Source organism: Neolamprologus brichardi, chromosome 2 (assembly GCF_056152115.1).
Source record: "Neolamprologus brichardi isolate AB-2024 chromosome 2, ASM5615211v1, whole genome shotgun sequence".
Lineage (NCBI taxonomy): Eukaryota > Metazoa > Chordata > Actinopteri > Cichliformes > Cichlidae > Neolamprologus > Neolamprologus brichardi.
Genome location: NC_142105.1, coordinates 21,175,049 through 21,198,960, shown reverse-complemented (window position 1 = coordinate 21,198,960; position 23,912 = coordinate 21,175,049). Strand labels below are relative to the sequence as shown.

General features: G+C 39.9%; 4 protein-coding genes across 5 annotated transcripts; all 4 read right to left on the bottom strand.

Annotated features, from left to right (window-relative positions):
- Positions 1-1,196: 1,196 nt before the first annotated feature.
- lcp2b (lymphocyte cytosolic protein 2b) lies at positions 1,197-5,408 on the bottom strand. Its single transcript, XM_087852765.1, has 14 exons — positions 5,331-5,408; positions 4,970-5,032; positions 4,791-4,837; positions 4,528-4,590; positions 4,392-4,426; positions 4,271-4,311; positions 3,306-3,495; positions 2,627-2,728; positions 2,458-2,526; positions 2,270-2,345; positions 2,093-2,171; positions 1,771-1,845; positions 1,500-1,649; positions 1,197-1,322 (listed from the first exon to the last, which is right to left on the bottom strand). Exons 1-14 carry the CDS (start codon positions 5,406-5,408, stop codon positions 1,197-1,199), a joined length of 1,194 nt encoding a protein of 397 aa, XP_087708891.1.
- Positions 5,409-7,600: 2,192 nt separating this feature from the next.
- On the bottom strand, positions 7,601-9,709 carry LOC102786704 (protein Wnt-8-like). Its single transcript, XM_006781714.3, has 6 exons — positions 9,586-9,709; positions 9,445-9,478; positions 9,201-9,330; positions 8,584-8,709; positions 8,353-8,495; positions 7,601-8,256 (listed from the first exon to the last, which is right to left on the bottom strand). Exons 1-6 carry the CDS (start codon positions 9,645-9,647, stop codon positions 7,708-7,710), a joined length of 1,044 nt encoding a protein of 347 aa, XP_006781777.3. The 5' UTR covers positions 9,648-9,709; the 3' UTR covers positions 7,601-7,707.
- Positions 9,710-9,986: 277 nt separating this feature from the next.
- On the bottom strand, positions 9,987-13,472 carry LOC102787013 (protein Wnt-8a-like). Of its 2 annotated transcripts, XM_006781715.3 has the most exons (6): positions 11,982-13,472; positions 11,833-11,866; positions 11,576-11,714; positions 11,251-11,376; positions 11,004-11,146; positions 9,987-10,865 (listed from the first exon to the last, which is right to left on the bottom strand). In XM_006781715.3, the coding sequence occupies exons 1-6, from the start codon at positions 12,206-12,208 to the stop codon at positions 10,308-10,310; spliced, it is 1,227 nt and encodes a 408-aa protein (XP_006781778.3). In that variant the 5' UTR covers positions 12,209-13,472; the 3' UTR covers positions 9,987-10,307. The 2 variants fall into 2 exon arrangements, with proteins under 2 accessions (XP_006781778.3, XP_035768274.2); XM_035912381.2 differs by lacking the exon at positions 11,982-13,472 and having other exon boundaries at positions 11,833-11,946.
- Positions 13,473-16,418: 2,946 nt separating this feature from the next.
- Positions 16,419-18,429, bottom strand: tmsb2 (thymosin beta 2). The gene is made up of 3 exons (XM_006781716.3): positions 18,270-18,429; positions 17,140-17,244; positions 16,419-16,871 (listed from the first exon to the last, which is right to left on the bottom strand). Exons 2-3 carry the CDS (start codon positions 17,237-17,239, stop codon positions 16,834-16,836), a joined length of 138 nt encoding a protein of 45 aa, XP_006781779.1. The 5' UTR covers positions 17,240-17,244; positions 18,270-18,429; the 3' UTR covers positions 16,419-16,833.
- Positions 18,430-23,912: the final 5,483 nt, after the last annotated feature.

Genomic DNA, 23,912 nt, shown 5'->3' with positions numbered 1-23,912 from the left:
GTCTTGATATGGTACATTTTTGCAATGAATTAAGTTATCCCCAACAACAAGTCATACAACGTGTACTCGAGTTAATGTTAAAGTGTTTTAGGTATAATATTTTTGGACGCTTAAGTGGAAAACATTGTTTCACTTCTAAATAAATGCAAAGCCTTGATTAATTTTCATTATATATTTCTTTAATTGTAAAATAGTCACACTAATAATTTTTATCTTTTCACCAAGCTTATTGTTGATGGTCTTGTAGCCCAATCCAGCCTTGTACAAATCTACAGTATTGTCCCTGATGTCCTCTCACAGTTCTTTGGTCTCACCCATTTTGGTGGAAGAAATTAATTCTGTAGACAGGTGTGCTTAATATACATAATGAGTTGAGCTCAGGAGTATCTATAATTGTTTGACTGATTAAGTGTCACATGGGACAACCTGAGTTCTGGCTGGATTGTATGGGATCAAATACATATCTCACTCAGTTTTTGGTCTATATCTGTTGACTTATTTGAGCTGCCCTGCTAAGTCCTGATGTACTAAATAAATAAAGGACAAATGTGTCCATCAGCACATCTCTCAAATTCAACTAATTTGGCTTGCATTACATTGCTTTGTAAATCTGGGACACAAAAACATATGTTGCTGTCAGTCACACTGAAATAGTAGTGCTGTTTGAAATAGCAAGACAAACTAGAAAGCAACCTAATATGCCAGTACATGTTTTGTGTTTCGTTTTTAAATTCAGACTGTGTGGTTTTAAAGTGTAATAATATTTGATAGATCTGACACAGCTGTGAAACAAGATATTTGCTTTCTGCCGGCAGTGCGAACCCATCAGAGACAATGTGATCTGATCGTTTGTGTTGGCCACCCTGACAAGTTGGCGTCTCTAAAAATCCAAGAGGCAGTGAAGCAGCAGTCCTCAGAGGTGTGAATAAAGGAGGTAATGCTATGCTCCTTTGTGAACAAACCATGACCCATGTAAGAAAAAAAATCTCTCTTTGTGTTTACTAAAAATACAAGTGAGAGCAGCACAAAGATGAATTGCATAACAATGACCTTTGAGAGTGAAAATTGTGACATTTGCTTTACATGTTCTTTAAAAGATTTTGAATAGGCCACGCATGCATGCATGCACACAGATTAGCATATATGAGCACAGAGAAAGGTGCGAACACGCACATTGAGACTGTTGTCAGTGCTGGTCAATGTCCCGTAGGGTGCAGCAGACAACTCTGGGGATGCTCTTCATGACTCTGGTCTGTGGCATCAATGAGCTGCAGCGGGGTGTGTGTGTGATGGTTAATCAGCTCCTTCACCCCAGGGAAACTCTGAAGCACAAACATTACACACAGAAAATGACGGGGACCTAATGATGCAGTGCAGCACAATTTAGCATCACACGTTCCCCGAGACGTGCCGCAAGATGTGAACTTATCAGTTTACTTTAAGCGAGCATGTTGATTTTTTTTTTTTGTAACATTACGCTATCATTGCTTCCAGTTTACCTTGGTGTTTTTGAGGCCACTGCCGAGAGTGTAGCCGTTGCCTTGGTGACGGATCTTAATGTTGTAAACCTTGTCTTGATACAGAAGCATCAGGGTGAAGGGGTGCTCGACTGAGCCTTTAGAGCTGTCCCTCACTACAAAGGCACCATCCTTAAAGATACATACATGTAAATACACAAACCCATACATTCACATTACGCATCCAGTAACATTTCAGATGTGTGTGTGTGTTTATCTGTCTGCTTTAGAATGAGAAGGTGCAGCATCTGACCTTGTTGACCTCCCGAAGAGCAGCCTCAGCTTGGTGTCTTGTCAACTTTCCTCCATACCAACTCGAATCCAAGCCCTGAGCGCACCATGATAGAACAGTCAGTGTAAGTGTAGTGCTATCACAGACAGCTCCAGTTAGACTAGTTAATAAAAGGCAATTTATAAGCTATAAGCATGTCTGTTGTTCTTTCTCTTTGTACAGCATTGTGATCTGCTGTTTCCTTTCTGAAAGTGCTCATGATCTATAAATAAAACCTTAATTGGACCATTGGGTTTTCTCACATTTGTATAAATAACTTAAAACACTTTTTTTTTTAAAATACCTTTTTTAGTCTTGGTGTCGAATTGTATTCTTCTGTAGATTGTGTCACTACTGAAGGTTCTGGAATTAATTTACTTGGCCTGAAAGAGGAGAGATTCAACACACACAATTATTAAATAGTTACATTGAATTAAAGTGAACGGCTTTTTATGCTCATAAATTGTTCAAGCTGTTCTACCTATTGGACACATCAGTAGGCACAGGCACCTTTGGATGATGAGGTTTGCTGATAGTATCTTTTACAGCACTGCCCTCTTGTGGACATTGTTCATGGTGTGAAATAGAAATGATAAACATTGAGACAACAGCGTAACACTTTTGTAGGACACCTGCTATAACTATTCCAGCATGTTGTAGGTTGCATACTTATTTTTGGAATGTCTTTCTGGGATGATCCAGGCTTCTTGCTCCGGTCTATGTGCACACTTGCAGGCACTTATAAATTAAAAAAAAAGGAAATCTTTCAATGAAGTGGGCGTACAACACTCATCATAACTGGTAAATTCAGCTTGTTGATTCAACACATTTTTGTTACCTGCTGGTTTTAACGGTCTTTGGAGGATGTGATCCCCCCTTGGGGTTGATGGCAGTGGAGGTTTGAAGGTTCTTTGAGAGAGTGGTGGATCAGGAAGAGGCTCTGTGCACATGTTATCATACATTCAGGATACATTAATGCCAGTTCTGGTTTCAAAGCATACTAGGTAAAGGAGGAGCAGGAGAATTAGCTACTTCCAAAAAATATAATAAATAAATCAAATAGTCAAACCTTAGAAGAAATTGTACAGTGTAGGTAGGTAAGCATAAAATGCTGCAAAAAATTCTCATCACAGAAACCTGTAGCAGAGCTACATTTTCAGTGCTACAGCCTCAAAAAAAGCTGCATAATAATGTTAGCAAACCACAAATTTGAAGCCATTCCTCTTTTTACCAGTGAGTCACACTAGTCAAAGCAAATGTCACTGATTGGTGCCACAGTCTTGAGTTAGCCTGGGGGTAAAGTGTATATTTTGTTTGGCTTGAAATTAGTCTTTGTTTTTGTCAGTCTTGTCTCAGACTAATCTCTGAGCAAAAATAAGGCTGCTCTACCCATACAGACAGGTCTAATATAGTCTAGTATCTCTGTGAAAGTGTCCCCAATTCATATAGGCACTGAGAGGCTTTCATATATAACTGCATTTCTTTATACAGTATTATTCTGAATTGCTCTCCTTTACCTCTTTGACAGTCTGGAGGTTTTGGCCCTCGGGGGGGTCTTGGAGGCTTCGCTAGGTCTCCAGCAGCAGGCTGCTTGTACTTTGCTTCACTTGTCTTGTCCTGTCCTGGTTGTTGCTCAACTATACTGCAGTTGTAATTCTCTGCTTCGTGTTCTGGACCCTCATAGATTGGATCATCGCTCTCATTGTCCTTACCGCAGCCCGGACATGTGATACAAGCAGAGTGCATGAGTGCAACTCATGACAAAAGCAACTTTTTAAAAAATTTCACATGACGTATTAGGTGCGTAATTAAGCTGTTAGGTGCATACGTACAATTGCTTGTTAAAACAAATATCAACTTGGTAATCACGTTTACAGCAGTGCATTTAGGCATGCAAACATCTTGAAAGCCACCTGCTGAATGTGGCATGATTGTTATCGCCTGAATATTTCAGAAACTGATGAACCCCTGGGTTTTTCCCTCACATAGATAAAGGATTTACAGAAAATGGTCAGAAAAAGAGAAAATATGCAGTAAGTGGAATGTCCGAGTTCAGAATGGTAACTAACTCAGCAGTAATTCGATACAACCAAGTTATGCAAAAGAGCATCCCTGAACACACAACACATTGAAGCTGATGGGCTGCAGGAGAAGAAGACGACTCCTGTCAACTAAGAACAAGAAACTGAGGCAACAGTTCACACAGGGTCATCAAAGTCAGGCGGTAGAAGATTTGAAAAACATCTAGTCGAGTTTGGCTGCTGCACCACGTCACAAAGCTCAGATCCTCTCAAACTCAACGATTAGAATCAGAACCAACAACTGCAAAATGCCATCGTGTAAACATGGACTAAAATCTCTGAGGAATGTTTCCAGTACTTTGATGAATCTGTGCCACAAATATTAAGTGATTCTGAAAGCAAAAGGGGGTCCAACGAGCAAGCAAGGTGTGCCTAATGAAGTGGCTAGTGTATTTACTTACGAACTCATCAGATTCCCAAACGTCTTCTTCTTGTACAAATACTGCAGTGAAATAAATTGTAAAAAGAGGACAGTGAAGCCTTACGAAAGATGGTAGCACAATGTTACACGGTTGAACTGACCTTTATCTTGTTTCGGATACTTCAGTGGTTTTGATCTGGACAAAAAAAAACAGACAGGTTTTTTTTTGGTGTTCAGTGAACAACTGTTTTAGAGTCAGCTGAAGATATAAATAGTGTATGTAGTTTACGCTCTTACTTGTGACTAGTAGCCTTCTTGCGCTCTTCTTTGTTGATTTCAGTTTGTATCTTAGTAATTACTCTATAAAGGTGCAGCACAGAGACAAGTAAAATATTATGAAAGATGGTAAGTATCACTATATTATTTATTAATTTAGGGTCCAAAATACTTAATACAAAAAACATGCAACAAATCAATATAGTAAACCTTTTCATGTTTTCAGAGATATTAATTGTTGGGTAATTTGTCAGTATAAGAAATACACTTTCAGTTAGACTCACGGGACAAAGAGGCAGGGGAACACTTGCAGATCACACTCTGTCATATTCTACATGACATGGATTTGGAGATCATGAAAGTCAGATTTATTGTGATTTCAGAATAATAAAAAAATTAAATGTTACACACACACACGCACACACACACACACACACACACACACACACATATACACACTTACCATAAACTGTGCTCCATCTATGCTGCTCTTTGTCACTACTCTGTCACAGCCTGGCAGTTTAAGCTGAGAGGAGAGTGACGCTTTAAGCACATCTAAACCATGCAAGTTTTCTTGTATGTTTGGTGTTTCCTTAAATTAGCGTGAAATGATACTTTTTAGATAAGGTGTTACCAACTAAAACAAGGCGTGAATGAAAAAGCAGGAAATATATATTTTTCTTGGTTAAAAACTGAGCTTTTGTTTTTGCTAATTATGCAGTCGTGCTTATCAGACGTTCATAAATAATGTTAATCAAGAGACTACAGTACTTGGAAGGTATAAACATCTCTACTTTCACCTTCAAACTAGTTTTAATACTCACCTTCCGCATGTAGTCCGCTAGAGTTTGGGGATTCCATCCCATCACCTCTGCTTTTGAGGGAACGTTAGAAAAATTCATTCTTGTCTGTCGTGAATGATAACTTACACTTGATAACACAGTGACTTTACTTGCCAGCCATCATCTTACTCATCACTGTGAAATGATCGGTCTAAAATTACCCCTGCTTAAGCACACTTTAAGCATGCATGTGTTTTTTTTTTACTCTCTCACCTATTGTGTAAGAGAGTAAAAGGCTTCTGTGGTCAGAAAGCTATGAATAGAGCATGCATGCACTGCAAATGGTCGATCTGTAAACACAGAGGCTGTTGATTTCTGCTCAAACTTGTTTGTCAATTTTTAATGGACAGCAGACTTGCAAACTGAAATGCAAACTCGGGATAAATACTGATGCTTGGATTGTAGATGTTGCGTCTCACATTGTGGGTTTATATATATTTATATATCTATATCTATATCTATATATATATATATATATATATATACACGCTTTTATTACCATTCTACCTTTTAGTCTTATTGTTGCTTGTGTTCGGTCTTTTTTCCCACCTGCAGCTTTTGTGAGACCTCTTGGTATCTCACACCCTGGTGATAGAGGAGGGCAGCAATGAGAAGGGGTGATCAATCACGCTCTGACCCCCTGAGCCACTCTGGGAGAATACACAAGTTCCCCTGGGGGGTCCTTGTGGCAGAACCCCCTACCTCTGTTTTCTTCTTTTATCCTGAATTGGAAACATACCCCTGTGACATGTAACTGCCACCAAATGTGGTATAAATAATAAAAAGTGATGGGTCAATGTAAGTTCTTCCTTAAAAAAAAGATTCCTTTACTGAGTCTAAAATGTTTGAAATGCTAAAATCATAAAACTCCTGCAAGATAAATAAATGCAGTTTAGTGGGTGAAAAAAATGTCAAATGCAGGGTCTGCTCAGGGGCATCTCACTTGTAGAGTGAATCCAAGCACAGCTGAGCATCATATGGGAACAATATGGCACCAGTAATGTATTCACTGGAGAGCAGAGATAAAGCGTGAGGGCCTCCAGTGGGGCAAAACCTTCATTAACGCACAGCAGGACAGCATGGGAAATACGGGACATCCCTAGAGGGGAAACAGACAAATGGGAAGTGTGGGAGGGAGCGTTTCAGGTCGGTGAGTGTTATTTGTTTGCTTCTGCAGCCAGGAATTTAACTTGATGTTATGCTTCTTTGATCCTTGGTTGTGTTAGAACCCAATTTTGTCCCCAAAAAAGTACAAAAGCTAACACTAGTCTGTTTATTTGTAGAGTTGTGTAACTGTTTGCCACAGTGTTTGTGTTTAGATTTAATATGACATGCCTAATTTCACATTGCAAACATGGGTGAAAACTGAAAAAGTGGAATGCATTCGCTGTTTTGCCCCAGGTCTTGGGGCTTTATGATGTAGAGACACCAGATAGTCTGATAATTCATGTCAGAATTTCTCACTTATCTCTGTGTTTTTATTGGTGCAACAGTAACTGGTCTGTAAAGATAGTGAAACAGACCTGTCACCAGACCCATAACTGTTAACATTCCCTCCCCCTACGCCTTCCCCTCCAGCCATGGACCCCCTGAAGAAGGTAATATCCATGCCATCAGTCATTTAGTGGAATCAGTGGCAGATTTATGACACATCCAGCTGAGAGGCAAGGTTTTGGAGATACAGGGGGTACAGGAGAGAAGGAAGGTGGCTCCTTTAAAAACTGACATGCCAGCAGAGATAGATGTAATACTAATACCTAATTACTTGCAAATGATAAGATTAGAAATCATCTTGCTTTTCAGGGAAAAAAGTGAGTCATGCTTTTATATAAGTGTCTGATTGCATACACAAGATTCGTGTAACAGCGAATAAACACCAGGCTTTAGCTTTAATGTGTTGAGGCACATTTGCATTCCATTTGGAATGTGACAAAGACTATAGCGTGGGCAATGGTGTCGCCGATTACCAACCAAACACTGTAACTTGAATGGTGGAAGCGCTTCCCTAATTTGTCTTTCAAAGGCTCTTTGCTCTTTGAATAAAAATCAATCCACATTGACATCAAAGTGGTGGCGGATAAACGCTGGATCCACACCTCGGTGTGGCGTAAGCTGCACGATGTTATCCCTGTAATCCCCCTTTTAAAATGCATGCAGTTGATTCTTATTATGCGCGTGCGCGGTGTCAGAAACTCTGGTGGCCCTCTTCTAGAGAAAAACTGAAATTGTAGATAAAATGTTTAGTTCTTTTTTTACATTTTTATTTTAATTACAGCATTCTTAATAAATATACACTAGGATATTATACACGAAAAAGGGGGGAAAGTGCAAACAGACAAATCCATAAACGCAGTCGTTTTCATTTGGGTCCACGATCTCTTCGTTTTCCATCCCCACCGTCCTTCCTGCCGCACACGTGTTTGACTGTAACGTGGGCGCAGTCCTCGCAGTGCACCTTACAGCACCAGTGGAATTTGCAGTTACAGCTACTCATCACCTCCGTGCGCTTTTCTTCCACTCTCAGGCCGCATTCGTGACACAGCCTGCGGCAGCTCCTTCTTTCCCCTTGCGTCAAGCCCTGTCCGTGCAGCAGACACTCCCTGCCCTCCGTGCCGTGCGCCCCCAAGCTGGCGTTCTTCCTGCAGTAGTCTGGAGAGTCCTGTAGGTAGATGAGCTCTGACTGAGCGATGCTGCCGAGCGCGTCCATGATGGCACCTTGGATATCCGCGCTGTTACCGGCGTTCATGCGCTTTTGGTCGATGTCCAGCTTTTCAGCGTGACTGTACTTGATCCTCAAGTAATTGCCCACGGCTGTGAAATCGGACAGCTGTGTCCAGCAGGTTTTGACACTGCAGCTCTCAGACATTCCGTGGCATCTGCAGATACGCGTCATTGTGTCTTTCACGGCCTGTTGGAAACAAGGTTCTGTTAACGGCTGCTGATGCCTTAGCGCTGAGTGATGAATGGTTAGTAAAGAAGTGCGTGTCGTTTGAAAATAACTCACCAATCGGCCAGCCGCGTTGTTGTGGAGGTTGACAGCAGCCCTAGAGTCCTGACCCGTCTCTTCCGCATCCACGTACTCTTTGGAAATCCTCTCTCCAAACTCCACGTTAGCACTGCAGCCACCCCATAACCATCCGCGACCGCCTGCACGACACAGTTTTGAATACTTAAAGATCATTAATTAAGAACTTGCATGGTGACAAATGGCGCTGCAACTCGTACGTTGACTCACCAAGCTTTCCGTTCTTTGAACCATCGCAGCCACAGTTTTCGAGTTCACCAAGACTGCAGTTCCTGGTCAGAGTGTACATGACCCCTGCTGAACTGATAGCATGAACGAAAGCCGTTTCTCTGGTGGCTGAATGAGAGGAAACATACAAGGTCTACTGCCACAGCTTCTTATAGGAGAATACATAACCAGCATTGACAAATAACGTGTAGAATGTTGCATTGTTTTTATTATAACTCCGTGATAATCAAAGCCACACTACAAAGGTACAAAGAAAAATAAAGTGGTATAAAGGTCAACATGTCCAAAGGTCACCAACTAAATCAGCATCAAAAACATGAAAAATAGATACAGATCCACATCCAGGGGTGCGCGTGTGCATATTCAAGCACGGGTAAAAGAGTATTTTAAAGACAGGTGTGGCCAGGGGCGTAGCAGAGATTGTAACAAGTCTAATAATAGTTCTATAAAGATATTTTAATTGATTTAATTGTTCCAATTAACACATAAAAAGCATAGAAACACTGGAAATTACTTTTTGCCGGGAAATCTGTGAAAACCAATCATTTGGTTGGAAATGCCGAATAAAACTTGAGGCTCAATAGAAAAACAATAACTACCTCGTTTCAGTCCTTTAAGCTGGGTTGCGCTGTCGGGGCAGTTCCATCTATCCCAGGCAAACTGGCGTTTGCACTCATCGACGCCAATCTGTGTGCCCACCTGCACGCTCTTTGCGTAGGTGAGATAGTCCTGCAGAAGAGGCAGTGACAGCCTGGCCTTTATTTTGTTTTTATTACATTTGAAATGTGGAAAAAAAATCTTGCCACAATAAAAGCAATCAAATAGATATATATGTATATATACCTTTGACCCCGTCATCAGAAAATTGCTTGCGACCCTGAGAACAATAATAATAATGATAATAATAATAATAAAAGTCATATAATTCTGTCTTCTGTTCACTTATTTTAAAGCATGCATGCAACTAGTGTATACATGTCTTACCAAGCGTATCCAGGATTGATTCTACACGAAACAAACAACAGCCAAAAAATTGATTGCGCCATCTTCACCTATCCCGTTATCGTTATCCTGCTTATAGAGATGTAGGTATTTTGACCCCGTGTGCTGCAGCTTTGTCCTTTACTTGACTGAGGACCAAATAAGTCTTGTTCTTTGTCTTAGAGACCTGAGAAAGCTGATTGGGTGACTGGTTCAGGAGACGCCTATTCACACTTCAAAGGTTGGCATTAGGAAGTAATTTATCTACTTCCCAAAGACTGTATGACACCAAGGCATCCGCATATAAGAGTAAAAGACTCAGAATTTTACCACTGACAAACTGGGAGGCAGTTACGTGTATTGTATAAAAATATTTATTATTTTAAATAATTATTAGGTAGACTTTTAAATATTAAACCAATTTCAGTAGTCACACGTGATAAACAGCGAACAAACATCCCCGGAACTCCCAAGTTCCCAACACTGCTACTGTTGCTCCAATGCTTGGAGATTTTGGTCCACAAGACAAAATTTGACCTATACACACTCCATTCAAAATTAAAGGGGGGAAAGGTGCTTTAAAGGACTTTAGCTAAACATTTAAATAACATTCATGCGCTGCAGAATAATTTCTCATGTAGTTCGTAAATATAAAACTGGTTAATATGATGAAAATCATATTTATCGAATAATGTGAAGAGTTCAAATTTTGCAAGAGATCCCAGTCATTGTTGATGCGCACTGTTCCTGCCTTTTTTGTTCTTTTTCCTCCCAGTTTTGAGCGCACAAAAGTATTTGGCTACAACTCGCTTGCATTTTTCACACTTGACTGTGCAACACCAGTGAAATTTGCAGTTGCAGCTGGTGAAAACCTCTGTGCGCTTCTTCACCACTTTTAGGCCGCATTCATTGCACAATCTGCGGCAGCTATTTTTCTCCCACTCGGACATGTTCTTGTCCTCCTTAAAGCACTCCCGTCCCTCTGTACCGTGGAGTCCGAGGGTCTGGTTCTTGACGCAGTAATTTGGAGAACTCTCCAGGTAAATGAGTTCCGTTGTAGCGACGATCAAAAAAGTGTGCGTGACTGCGTCTCGGTTGTCCGCGCTGTTCCCTGCTCTCGCTGCTTTCTTGTCCATTTCCAGTTCCTTTGCATGTTTGTACTTCATCTTCAAGTAGTTGCCCACTTCTCTGAAATCGGCCATCTGCATCCAGCAGGTTTGGATGGTGCAGCTTCCAGATACTCCGTGACATTTGCAGGCTTTCCTCATGGTTGCTTTGATTGCCTGCCAAGAGCACAAACGTTTTACCAAAAAATAAACAGAAAGCCAAACAAAAACAACGATCTCGTTTTTCATTTATTACGCTGTGTCAGAACACTATTGACATAAAAAAACGTCAATAATATTAAGATCAAATCTTACCAGTCTGCCTGCCTTGTTGTTATGCAAGTTGACCGCTGCGCGCGAGTCATGCCCATCTTCCAGCGCGTCCACAAACTGTTTGGAGATCTTCTCCCCAAAAGCCACATTGTCACTGCATCCTCCCCAAATCCACCCTACACCGCCTGAGACAAAATAGCACATGACGTTATTTCGCTGCAGGAATACAAGCCAATTTAGAAATCGCTTACTGTAACCGCGGATAGAATGCTCATGTTTACATGTTTACCCGGCTGTCCAATTTTGGAGTCATCGCAGCCGCAGCTGTCAAAGTCCCCAGCCGTACAGTTCTTGGTGAGCGTGTACATCACTCCGGCAGCGCTGATGGCATGGACGAAAGAAGTTTCCCTTGTGGCTAAAATAAATAACAAACAAAGAAATCCGGATTATTTTACTTGGATATCCAGTTTGGCACGATTAATGCGTAACTGATGAGTTCTAGTTTTGTGCGTGAAAAGCACTTTACGCGCAGGCGCATCAAGATTGCTGTCCAAAAAAGCGCACGACCACACTAATTTTAGTTGCCATAGATTTGATCCAAAAAGAGTTCTTACCACTCCGCATGCCGTTGTGTGGGGACAAAGAAAGCGTGTTCTCTGGACAGTTCCACTTCTCCAAAGCGAATTGGCGTTTACACTCTTGTATCGCACTCTGTGCGCCCACTCTCACGCTGCTGGCATAGGTCAGATAGGCCTTGGGTGAGAAAGGAAAGGAAGTTATGAATATTAATGTTAGTGCTAATTATATAGAATTTGGCTGGAAGGAACAGCTTTTACGCAGCATTCATTCTTAAAATCTTAAATGGTATTACCTTAGGTCCAGTCATCAAGAAATTATTCATGGTCCTGTAGAGGGGAAAAAAAGATAGCCATGTTAAACCTGTAAGTTATTTTACCAATTGCAAACCCATAGAAACTATAGCATTTAAAACTTTTTTCACGAAAGAAAAAAAGGACATACCAAGCAGACGACAGCTGAAAAAGACAACACAGGAACAGAACCAAGACTGCAGAGAAATTCAGTGGTTGCATAGCGTGTGTATTCCAAGCAGAGGCTAGTGTGACGTATTCCAGATGTGAGCGCCAAGAAAAGAAGGAGGCGACTGAAGTTTGTCGCCCTACTCGGCGCTCATGATATTTATATGGTCGTGCCCCCTTTGACAGACAGATTTGTCCAGCAGGTAACATTTTACTGTGAAATGCGTCAACGACATTGGCTGGGGCTTCCCAAGGACAAATAGGAACTGTCGGTGCATAAGTGCACTTCAAAGAAGCAACGCAGACGAATTCACCTGTTGTTCCCAGGCTCTGATGCTAATTATAAATACAAAGTATATGCATGGATTTAAAGTATATGTATATGTGTCAGTATCTGTGAATCCATATGAGCACTACGTATAGAATAATTAAAACCATCTTCTAATAATTCCCCGGATTTGGAGACATTTAAGAATAAAAGTATTATTTTAGACTAATAGAAGATCATTATTCACTCAAAAAGTCATCTCTGTATGGGTTCATTGTGATGATTATTGTTCATCTTCATACATGTGCACACAAATTGAAGATAGCTTAGCTAAAAGATAATATAAATAAAATCACTGGAACTCTGTTCTGGATGCTGAATCGCGAGGCTTGTTGTGTAGTTGAAACATTTGGGAGATGGCACCAGTATCCCATGGGGACACTGGGTACTACAAAGCCTTACAGCTTTTCAGGAGTGACAGTATATAGTCATGTAAATACCGCCTCACACATCGGCGAAATTGGCACCGTTGTGATAATAGGATAATAGATGTTTCCCTGGGAAACAACTTGGTGCGAAAACAGTCTGGGATTTACACGAGTAAAGACACATAAGACACGTAAGGGCTATGACAATTAAAATGTAGCATTGCAAGGTCATTTTATTTCATAATATGTTTAGTTTGACTTTTGACCAAATATTAAAAAACTGTAAGTTGTATGTAGGCTTAAGCATTGGATGATCCTTTCAGGCTGATCACGTTTAATCCCGCTGATTCGCTTTCTTGCTTTAGCCCACATAATCATGTCCCTCATCAAGGAATCATCACCACCAGTTTCTGTCTTTTCATACTTTTACTTGCGACTTGGTCAGCGGACTTGTCAGATCCCCTTTAAGCCACTCAAAATCCCTTAAAACAACAATTCACTCAGCCTGCACAAAAAGCGGAGAGGTGTAGGTGTCGATAATCCCCACTAATTAGATATCAGCTAAGGTCGTGACTGAAACCTACAGCTCCCCTCCCCGGGTCTGACTTACTCTCAAAAAGTTGAGAATAGTAGAGAACAGCTTAAGCCAATAAGGAACCTTTAACGATATTAATGGATTTACTGATAGAAACAATTCAATCTGGGCGTGTCTACATGACGACATAAGTATCGAAACTGTCAGGACTACAGATCAGGACAAAACACCGGGCTTATTGGGTGACATTTTAAACAAATATTGCAGAGAGCACATAGAAATTTCATTTATTTTTTTTTACCCACCACCTTACACACTTTGGAAGTGAGAACGTACGTTGTACACACACGTACCTTTTTAAGTAATTGACTGTGGTGAAGTGAATAGTGAAGTGAATATGCATTAGTAAAACTGAGCTAAAATAAATTTCGGACACACGAGACCAGTGAGCGTCGGTGAATGGCTTGCAGTGTGAAGTACGAGAAGTGGGTCTATCAAGATCGGGAGGTGACAAGTTTGACAGGCGGAGGCAGGGTGGCAGGAGCAACACCCAAAAAGGCGGAGATTTGGGGTTATAAATCACTGATATTGAGTTTAGGGTGGGTTTAGTCTTGTCATTTTTGGTGTCACCGTAATGTTTACTGAATAATTCTGAACATCAATTTAGAAGTCAAAACATAGCTGTAACCAGTGCCTTTACAGGAATATTGGGAATGAAATTATTTTTCACAGCATACTCAGTTATACGTTTTTTTTCTTCCAACGCAGGTGATGCAATCAAATCTAACAATACAAATCATTACGTGCTATTGTAACGGTCCATACCCCCACCCCCATAGCGCTATTTCTGTCAACTGCTCCATTTAACTTTAATATTTAAAATGAAACAATTATTTCAACAGGACAAATTGCTGTCAGTTAAAACAATACATATACTACGACTGTGGATACAGTAACAAAACTGTTAAAGCTTTGTTGACTGACTTTTTCTCCAATTTTAGTTGATTCACCGAGCTCAGCAGCAGACGTCAGGCGTTTAAGAGTCTATAAATATGTGCAAAGGCTGGTGTCTTTTATAGAATCATGGTTTGGAAGTCCTAACTTGTGGATGGTGGTCAGGTTAGGGATGATCTTTGGACACAGGAGTATGGCTGTTCCGCTATATTAATGCGCCACACTCCTGCGTGCATCATCAAGTGCAAGGGCAACAAACCTTCATAGCAGGGTTTTCCCATACAGCAGTCCCAGAGCATAACTGCAATTCAACAAAGTTGAAATGGAAGCTGCAGATCTCACCATAGCAGGGAATTCTGACGTTGATTATCAGACCTGTGTTTAACGTTGCTTAGAAATGTTTGTAGGTTTTTTTTTCTGCCTCCTGTAAAAATCTTACACTCTCAATTCTCTTCATTTTGCATTTATTTTGTTAGTGGTAGTTTTCACACTGAAACCGCAGTGCTTGATTAGATCATCCCTCTGTACACTGTCACAAATGGAAGCGTGAACATCAGCTTTCTGATTTTTTTGACCATGTGGACATACATTTTTATCTTCATGTGGTCAAAAATTTATTTTTTAGTTTGTTAGTGACTATTTCTTCAAATGTAGTGCAGTTTGTATTTTTTTATTTTAAATTTTTGATACTTCTCACTTAATTTCCCCAATCCTTCAAATGGAGTCAGTAAGCGCTTTATGGAAAACTAGTTTCTTTTACCCACTGGTACTAACATTCACTTAAATCTGGCGCTTACCTTTTAAACTAACAATTAATTCTATTCTATTCTAGAGCCAAAATTGACAGATTGTATTGGTTTAGTCCGACTAACACCATAAAACATACACTGTTCTATTTATTACATTAGCCTGAACCCCCGAATAGTTAGCGCTTGTTTTCTTAAAAAAAGGCTAAATGAATTATTGTTATGATTATTATAATTGTTTGTTATTGAAGACAGATTATTTTGTCTATCAGTCAAGTAATAGCAAATAAGACAGGGTATGTTAGCCACTGTGATAAACAAATTGGAATAATTTCTAATTCGGAATTATTACTCAATTACTATATTTCTATTTTCAATATTGCTTTGTGTTTGTGTGTGATTAATTTATTATTTAATTTAGTTCATGTTTAACATTACAAGAGTCAGCATAAAGGGCATAAACAGACAACACAGCTGCTTGAGGCCTCCACACCACCAGGGGGAGTCTCATGCTCATTAAATGTTACACAAAACTAGCGGGTAAATGTATGTATATATTTTTATCCGTGGAATATAAATTTTGATCATATAAAACAAAAACAAAAATGAGCCTTTAAGTAAGGTGAGCTTGGTTTATATTGTATGTAAATCAAAGGCATTATGGTTGGCAGCCTACCTTTAGCTTACTAGTCAGTTATAACAGCCCAGAGAACATGCGTGGTCTTTGTGTTTGGATTATGTTCCTAAATAACGATCATTTTAACATAATGAAAAATATTCTATTAGCTAGTTCTTTGGTGTAAGATAATTGTTATTGCTCAGTAACTAACAGGTGAAAATGTATGTCCTTAATATTTGACTACCATTGTCCCATTATGAAACAGGCCTTTTGTTCTGTAGACCAGCCTTATTTTGGAGTCTTTGCTGTTATTCCCCAGCAATGCTGCCTTAATCTAGCATTGTTACACCTCAGTTAGCTCCGTGTTTTAATTTTTAAGACCTGCTTTTACTGCTTGATTAAAATATTTCCTCAGAAGCTTTGCTGAAATATTTCGGAACATAGAAAACAACATCTGCCTATGGTGCTTTCCAGCACACTATAAGCCACGATAAGGGTTGTGTTAGGCGTACAAAGCACAAAAAATCAAGCATGGACCATATATTGTTATCGCTGGCACTTCTGAGGTGGGGGATGGCTTCAGAATCAAATTGTGCTTAAGCCCCCATAAAACCTTGGGCTGATTAGCCGCTAGCACTATATTTTCTGATCCCAAACCTTATGCTGGTTTATTGTAATCACATTAACATTAGCACTCTAACATACATTAGTAGGTAAAACATACACCAGTATTATATTACATTTTTTTCTATATTTTAATGTGTGAGTCATTTGCTTTATTTCTTTGCTTCATAAATACAGTGTGTGTCTGTGTTTGTGATTGTCTTGATTTGCACATCTGTAAAAACGAGACATCAAGATGCACAGGACTGACTGGTTCCATGTCTTCATTTTTATTTCATAAATAAAAGTAAAAAGTTGATTAAGAAAACATCCCACATGATTTAACTTCAATTACTCCCATGTCCATAACCAGCTCCCCACCAGCCTTATAGCCTGGATGCCTGCCTGTCTCTCTGTGCTACATCACTACACCACTTCCCAGTTTGGCACCATTGGAGACATGTTAGCTATACGCTAACAGCACAAGACAGGCACCCAGGCTGGAGTTTTAATATTGGTTACAGAGGCTCCCTTGTGAGGATGCCATATACCCTTAACAGCACCCTGGGGAGCTTAAGAGCACCCATTTCTGAAGACAATGAAAGAGATTCAAATACTGTAATAATCAAAAGAAAGTGCTTTTTGTTGCCGCATCTCAGCTTGTTTTCTTCGTGTGCTTGAGTCAAGGTGTGGCATCGCCTTTCCTCTCTTGCTCAATGGCTAGAAAAGAAGAGAGAAACACAACCGTTGGTAGGCTCTTGTTCAGTAAACGCGTGAGAGGATGTTGCTTTTTGATTTTGCTGTGTATAAACTGTGTGAAGACATTGCAGCTGTTTGCTTCAGAGCTCCCGCTGGCTGACAATGCGGTCTCTCGATTGCACAGGTAGTGATGATGAGGAGCTACTGACAGTAACAAATGATTGCAGACGACGAAGCCTTTGTGGCTTCAACAGTGATCAGAAACACACGGTGCACAATGAGCACTCACTCTCTTTGGTGGGCAGAGGGTTTTTCTCTTTTGTCTCCGTCTTCTTCAGCTTCGTCTTGTCGAAACGAGCGATCTCGGTCATGTCAGGCTTGTCAGACATTTTGGCTGGCAAAGGTGAGAAAGATACCTGAGCACACACATTTGACCTTTCCTGTCGAGCCTTAAATTGATAATGCAGCATAATGTGATCAAAATCATTGTAGCAATCTGAAAGTTCATCATAGGAGCCATTAAATCTGTGAAAGCTTTGTCTAGCCTTTAGCATAAGCTCTGCAATGACTGTACATAAAGGGAGTGGCTACTACATGTGCTGCTCAGACTACATCCACATGGATGAACATGGGTGGTGGCTGCCTCCCACACGGCTTCACATTGGCTTCTCCAAAACGTAGATGTAGTCAACATGTGCTTGCTTTCACCCAGCTGTATTTTCTTTCCTTTGTCCCTGATTTTACCTCTCTAAGGCTAAAGTCTTTGTTCTCTCCCTCTGCATCATCTCTCTCTCTTTCGCTCTCTCTCACCCTACTGCATCCACCCCTGCAGCCTTGTGGATATAGGCAATGCTCCACAGGCTCCACTGCAGTCTTATTCCTAGGCTAGCCTCAGGTCTGACTAATCTGCCTTTCACAGTCTAGCCCCGTCATGCCTGTCTGAACTGCTGCTCTGTCAGAGTCTTCTGTGGAAATATGACAAGCCCACAAGCCTGCAGCAAGTCATTTACAAACCAAGCAACGGCAATCTCCTCACTAGTGTGAATTTGAATGGGGCCTAGGAAAATCACTTTGACAAAGAAATAGATATGCTTGGCGCACATCCAGAATTTTTATGGCGCACTGAGTCATTTCTTTATCGCGACATGTATATACACTAAGCTTAGCATTAATATTAATTGCAGCAGTGATATTTTCACCCTTTCCGATTCATTGTTAAATCCAATTATCCAAACAATTTGTAATATTGTATCTTTATCACTATGACCATCAGTGTCCTCAACATCCCTTTTCCCACATTTTTTCTGCTGCCATTGCCCATCCAGCCACACCCAATCCTTTGTCTGAGTCCTGGTAAAAAATCAGAACCAAAGAGAAACACAGAAATGAAGAGCATACTAAGAGATGAATCGTTCTTACCGACGTTCTACGAAGCAGTGGGCTAAAATCCACCGGTAGAGAGAGTAGGGAGGGACAGCAATAGAGAGATGGAGAGAAGAGAGCGGCACGGAAGCTGAGTGATTCTGCCGGTGTGTGCACGCCTGCCTGCATCCAGGGTGCGGGTATAAGAGAGAGGGAGGGGAAGAGAGAGAGAGAGAGGTGGTGGTGGTGGTGGTGGTGAGAGAATGACTGAGAGCTTGGTCAGCCTCCCTTCATGTCATCAATATTAATGTTCTCAAGGGGAAAAGACTAAAAGGAAAGCAAACTCTAACAAGAAACAGCTGTTTTGTGTAGATCATCTAAACTTAAAATGCTTAATTATTCATCTAATACAAAGAGTTTGTTATAGATTGCCTTAAACCATGTTTTGCTGAGTAAGCTGGAGACACAATGCACGAGATGCTAAAAAGGGGAGTCGAGCTGCTTCTATTGCTAAACACGACGGCATTTAATGGATGTGTATAGTGTATTTCACTGAAAAATGATATATGTTATCACTGTACTTATTTGTTTTTTCATTTGTCACTATAGTAAATAATAAGTATAGCGTTATATCAAAGTTCACTAAGTAATAGCGGTTTATTTTTAATGAGACATGCCATGGACTAATGCCACATTCCACAAAGTATCACATTGTGTCGTTGCTGTTCATGGTCTAAGCATCTGCAGTGGTGAATAAATAAACTGTCATACATCTTGTGCATGTTCTCTCAGTGTCTGTGTAATAGTGTGAGGAAAGTACATATTAGCATTAGCAGTTACATATAACTTTGATATACTTCTCTCCACAAACCACCAAAACCACCAAAACAGGAAGTAAGGTAACAGGAAAGAGATCGCATACAGTTATTAAAATACCCAGTACTTATAACAGTAACACCTAGTATTTCCTGTTTTAGAAAGATGTGAAACTGTACCATGGAACTGTATACACTAATGTACTAATGTAATGTACACTAATGTATACACCTTTAATAACTTATAGTGACAGTATATCAGCAGCACTTAATTAAAAACAAACAAACGAAAACAAAACCATAGAAATGTATATTTGCATTTGTCAAAATAGATGTCGCTACTCTTGACAATAGCCTGTTTATATCACAGCACAAAAAATTTATATATTTATTCTCTCTATATATTCAAATATTTAATATAAATTCATGTGAAACTAGAAAAAAATACAGATTAAATGAAAGCAATTAAAATGTCCACAAAATGCTTGAAATAAATGGTAAATGGCCTGTATTTGTATAGTGCTTTACTTAGTCCCTAAGGACCCCAAAGCACTTTACACTACATTCAGTCATCCACCCATTCACACACACATTCACAAGTGATCAATAAAAGTGATCAATAAAAGAAGATATAGAATCAAATATAGAATTGAAAAGAACTTGCATAGCACAAAACTTCTTATTTTCTATTTACTATTTCTTTATTTCTAATTTCTTCATTTGAATGTAACATGAAAGATTCTTTATATAAAGTTTATATAATAATTTACTGTGGGAAGCACCAACAACAATGTGATGGCCAAACCCATGGCCACACTCTAAAAGTCTAAGTAACTCTTATGTATTCTTTATTTCTTCATTTAAAACAACACACTTTATTTTGCAGTAGTTTATTGATTGGTTTGGATACATTTGTTCTATTTGTAAGCACGCACATTTAGTTTACTCATGTATTCATACCACTTCATTACTTTGTTTGGTTTGTGACTAATATTTGTTTCTTTTACCTGTTTCTCACCTTTCATGATCTCTGGGAGTTGCCAGACAAAACGTGGTGGCCAGGGTTTAAAGCAGTTAAATAGAAAGAGGGATGATTGGACTGCACCACCAGTTCCTGCTGAAGGGGGAGAATGTGTATTTTCTTTAATTAAAAAAGCTTTTGTACTTAATTAAATATTTGAGTTTAGGGTTTAGTGGGTTTTGATTTTCTTCTTCGGTGTTTAGTTTATTAAAAAGCTAGACTGTGCTGCATAGTTTTTGTGGTTTATGATTGTGTTTTGTTTAGTTACCCCTGTTGTGTCATAGTGGTCTGACCCAGCTACTGCCCCTGTGTGTCATTTCCTTTGGTTTTTTGAGTTTGGAGTTCTTTGCCTGAGTTTGATTTTGTTCCTTTGACCTCTTTTATTAGCTCAACATTTATTACTTTTGTAAACATAATTTTTTGGGTTAAATAAATGAAAACCCTTTTTTCTAATAATTCCTGTGACTCCTGCTAATTCAACTCGGTCCATCATAAACAACAACAACAACAATGATAGTAATAATTATAATAGAAATCTTATTTCCCAAAGCATTATTTCTTATGTAATTAATATGACTAATTTAGTTAATGATATATAAAAAAGGAAACTCTGCTTTTCTTTAATACAATTTACATATTTTATCAACATTATTGCATCAAAGTTGATATACCATCATGTGACTCTGGTGTCACAGAAATTTCAAGTAAACATTTTATGTGTTGTACTTACATAATAAACCCAAACTGCATGATTTTGACCCCAATATGAAATAACTGAAATAAACACACAACTGGCCAGCCAGGAGATCTAATCTCTCTGGAATGCCTTGGGTCTACCCTGGGGCCTCCTTACCTCCTCCTCCTTCTAAGGCATACCAAAAACACTTCATCTAGGAGATGCCCAGAAGCCATTCTGGTCAGACGCCTGAACCACATCCAACTGGCTACTTTGGATGTGGATTCATAGTGGCTCTACTCTGTGTCCCTCCCAAATCCACAAGCGTCTTATCCTATCTACAACAGACAACCCAGACATGCTTCAGAGGAAGCTTGTTTCTGTTTGTATCCATAATCTCATTCTTTCAACTATCCAGAGCTTGTGGTCATAGGTGAGCGTCAGAACATAGATCAAACTGTAAATCAAGCTTCATATCCACATTACCGAAGATGCCACACCAATCCATCTGTCAAACCTCCCCTCAAACATACATAAGATCCTGAAATACTGAAACTCGTCACGGACACTCCACCTTTTTCCACATGAGAACCATGCAATCAGACTTGGAGGTGCTAATTCCCATTCCATCTGCTTCACACTCAAATGCAAAGTGTTCCAATGCAAGCTGGAGGCCATCTTTTGATGAAGTCAACAGAGCCACATCATCTGCAAAAAAGACGCAATGACACCACTGAGCCTTCCATCCCCCCACATCTTGGCTGGGCCTAGAAATTTTGCCCAAAAATATAATGACAACAATCAAAGGGAGCCCTTTCTTCCCAATCTGACTTATTGCAGAAACGATTACCAGCATCTAAAACTAATCAAACTCAACAGGCAGTTATGGCACACAGTTTTCCCCATACTATGCTGACATGTTACAGGAGGAGCAAACAGTTGGTAACTCCCTTTCTGTGTTTTGGGAAGTTAAACGTTAAACACCATTGTTGAGTAGATTTTCCAGCTTAGCATTGAACAGTCAACAGGTGGAGTTTTCCTCACTCGCGAGAAGGTCATCGCTGCTTTGATTGGGGCTTTTAATGTAGCAGTGTCCCAGTATCGTATCAACTCTTGTTTTCATGTGTGGCAGACCAGGTTATGGCCCAACTCTCGGGTACAGTAGATCCAGCAACTTCTCCAACGTTCTGATAACTTCCCGTATGTGAAGTTCCCCATCCAGAAGGTGAAGTCACGGTTGGCACAGTTGAAGTGTTTGTTCCTTAAAATGACTGACCCCTGGATACTGTGCATTACTCCAATTTAGAACCCATGGCAAATATATTATCTAAATATTAACTAAATACTGTAAATAGTTCCATTTATTAAAATGGCAAAGGTGGAATTAAGTGCTTTTGACCAAGCTACCCTGGAGCACCAAATTGTTAGTTACACACTGAAAAAAACCCCTAGAAAGCAGACATAGAAAAAAAGAGAAGTCTATCATTAGGAAAAGTGTGGCCAACTAAGTTATAAAAATTTTGGATTGATAGGACACAAAAAATAAAATAAAAACACCTATGATGAAAAAAAATATGCATCTTTATTCTGCATGCATGTATTAATGTCAATAAACTGGTTCTTCTTGAATTTTTGTAGTGCTAGGCTGAAAACAATATTCTACTATCCTTTAAACTAAGAGGATTAATGGGGAAATCATTAATCATTTATTACTCATTAGCAGCTGTATGTGGGTGGTTTTATTTGCCACCTAACTCACTTGGTGCTCAAACAGCTCTTGATTACATCGTACACTGATAAAGTTGTGATGTGAGGAGCTCATGGTCCTTTCCTGACATCATGAAGCCTGCTACTCATTCCTCTCTAATCTTCCCAGAGGTACGGTTACAGTCTGCCGATGGCAGCTGCTGAGAAAACCCATCTCAAAAAAGAACAGCTCATCTCCAGTCAGCATAGATGATGAGTCAACATGACCTGGAATGGAATCAAGTGACTGGATATGAAATGACATCATTCATAAATTTTAATTCTTTTATCCCCAATAAATACTATCTACAATTTCTTTTTTTTCTTTTTTTGCACATCTCTCCCTCTTTCTTGCTATATATTGTATGAAAAAAATGAAAATAGATTGTTTGTACAATTTTAACACGGTTGAAGTCAATATTTGGTATTACCACCGCAGGCACAAGCATCCTCCACTGCAACCACTGAACATCCAAGGTATGGACATTGAGGCTGTGGACAGCTACAGGTACCTTGGTGTTCATCTGAACAACAAACTGGACCGGACACATAACTCAGAAGCCCTCTACAGGAAAGGGCAGAGCAGGCTGTACCTGCTGCGGAGACTCAGGTCGTTTGGAATTGAGGGCCCACTCCTGAAAACCTTCTATGACTCTGTGGTGGCCTCAGCCATCTTCTATGGTGTGGTCTGCTGGGGCGGCAGCATCTCTGCTGGGGACAGGAAGAGTCTGAACAGGCTGATCCGAAGGGCCAGCTCTGTTCTGGGATGCCCTCTGGACCCAGTGAAGGTGGTGAGTGACAGGAGAATGGTGGCTAAGCTGTCATCCTTGTTGGACAACATCTCCCACCCCATGCATGAGACTCTGACAGCACTGAGCAGCTCCTTCAGTGGGAGACTGCGGCACCCACGGTGTGGAACGGAGAGATTTCGCAGGTCTTTCCTCCCCACTGCTGTCAGACTCCACAATAAAGACTTTTGCAGCTGATCAAACACACAAACCCACACATGTGCAATAAGACTGCTATATGTGCAATTCTTGTGCAATTCTTCTTCTGACGAAGTTGTATTTTTGTATTTTCCTACTCAGTTGTATATAGTATTTGTATTTGTATTTTATTCTATTGTATATATTATTCTATTCTATTTCATTCTATTGTATATAGTATTTTATTTTATTCTATTGTATTTTATTGCATTCCAGTGTTTTCTAATTTCTGCTACATAACTTTGCACTTTTGCTGTAACAAAACAAATTTCCCACTAATACAGGTCATCTTATCTTATCTTTAGTCTTCAATAAAGCCTGAACGTTCCCAGGCAAACTTAGCTGCCTGTAGTAGTCAGGGGTCTTGGGGGACAATCCACGAGTGAACGTGTTCAGTGGTTTGCTTTTGATATATTTTTACTGCAGTGGTCATTTATTTATTTTTGCATCATTATC

Bases quoted from the DNA above. Each gene is read 5' to 3' on its own strand.
- lcp2b (XM_087852765.1), bottom strand. From the start codon at position 5,408: ATGAATTTTTCTAACGTTCCCTCAAAAGCAGAGGTGATGGGATGGAAT. The intron at 4,838-4,969 runs GTAAGTGTGTAT...CATGTCATGTAG, and splicing joins TAGATGGAGCACAGTTTATG to AATATGACAGAGTGTGATCT. The intron at 3,496-4,270 runs GTAAGTAAATAC...GGCTGCGGTAAG, and splicing joins TTTGGGAATCTGATGAGTTC to GACAATGAGAGCGATGATCC.
- LOC102786704 (XM_006781714.3), bottom strand. From the start codon at position 9,647: ATGGCGCAATCAATTTTTTGGCTGTTGTTTGTTTCGTGTAGAATCAAT. The intron at 9,331-9,444 runs GTATATATACAT...CCTCTTCTGCAG, and splicing joins TTCTGATGACGGGGTCAAAG to GACTATCTCACCTACGCAAA. The intron at 8,257-8,352 runs GTGAGTTATTTT...TGTTTCCAACAG, and splicing joins ACAACGCGGCTGGCCGATTG to GCCGTGAAAGACACAATGAC.
- LOC102787013 (XM_006781715.3), bottom strand. From the start codon at position 12,208: ATGTTACCTGCTGGACAAATCTGTCTGTCAAAGGGGGCACGACCATAT. The intron at 11,715-11,832 runs GTAATACCATTT...TTCTCACCCAAG, and splicing joins TCTTGATGACTGGACCTAAG to GCCTATCTGACCTATGCCAG. The intron at 11,147-11,250 runs GTAAACATGTAA...ATTTTGTCTCAG, and splicing joins CTCCAAAATTGGACAGCCGG to GCGGTGTAGGGTGGATTTGG.
- tmsb2 (XM_006781716.3), bottom strand. From the start codon at position 17,239: ATGTCTGACAAGCCTGACATGACCGAGATCGCTCGTTTCGACAAGACG. The intron at 16,872-17,139 runs GTGAGTGCTCAT...CTTCTTTTCTAG, and splicing joins CCCTCTGCCCACCAAAGAGA to CCATTGAGCAAGAGAGGAAA.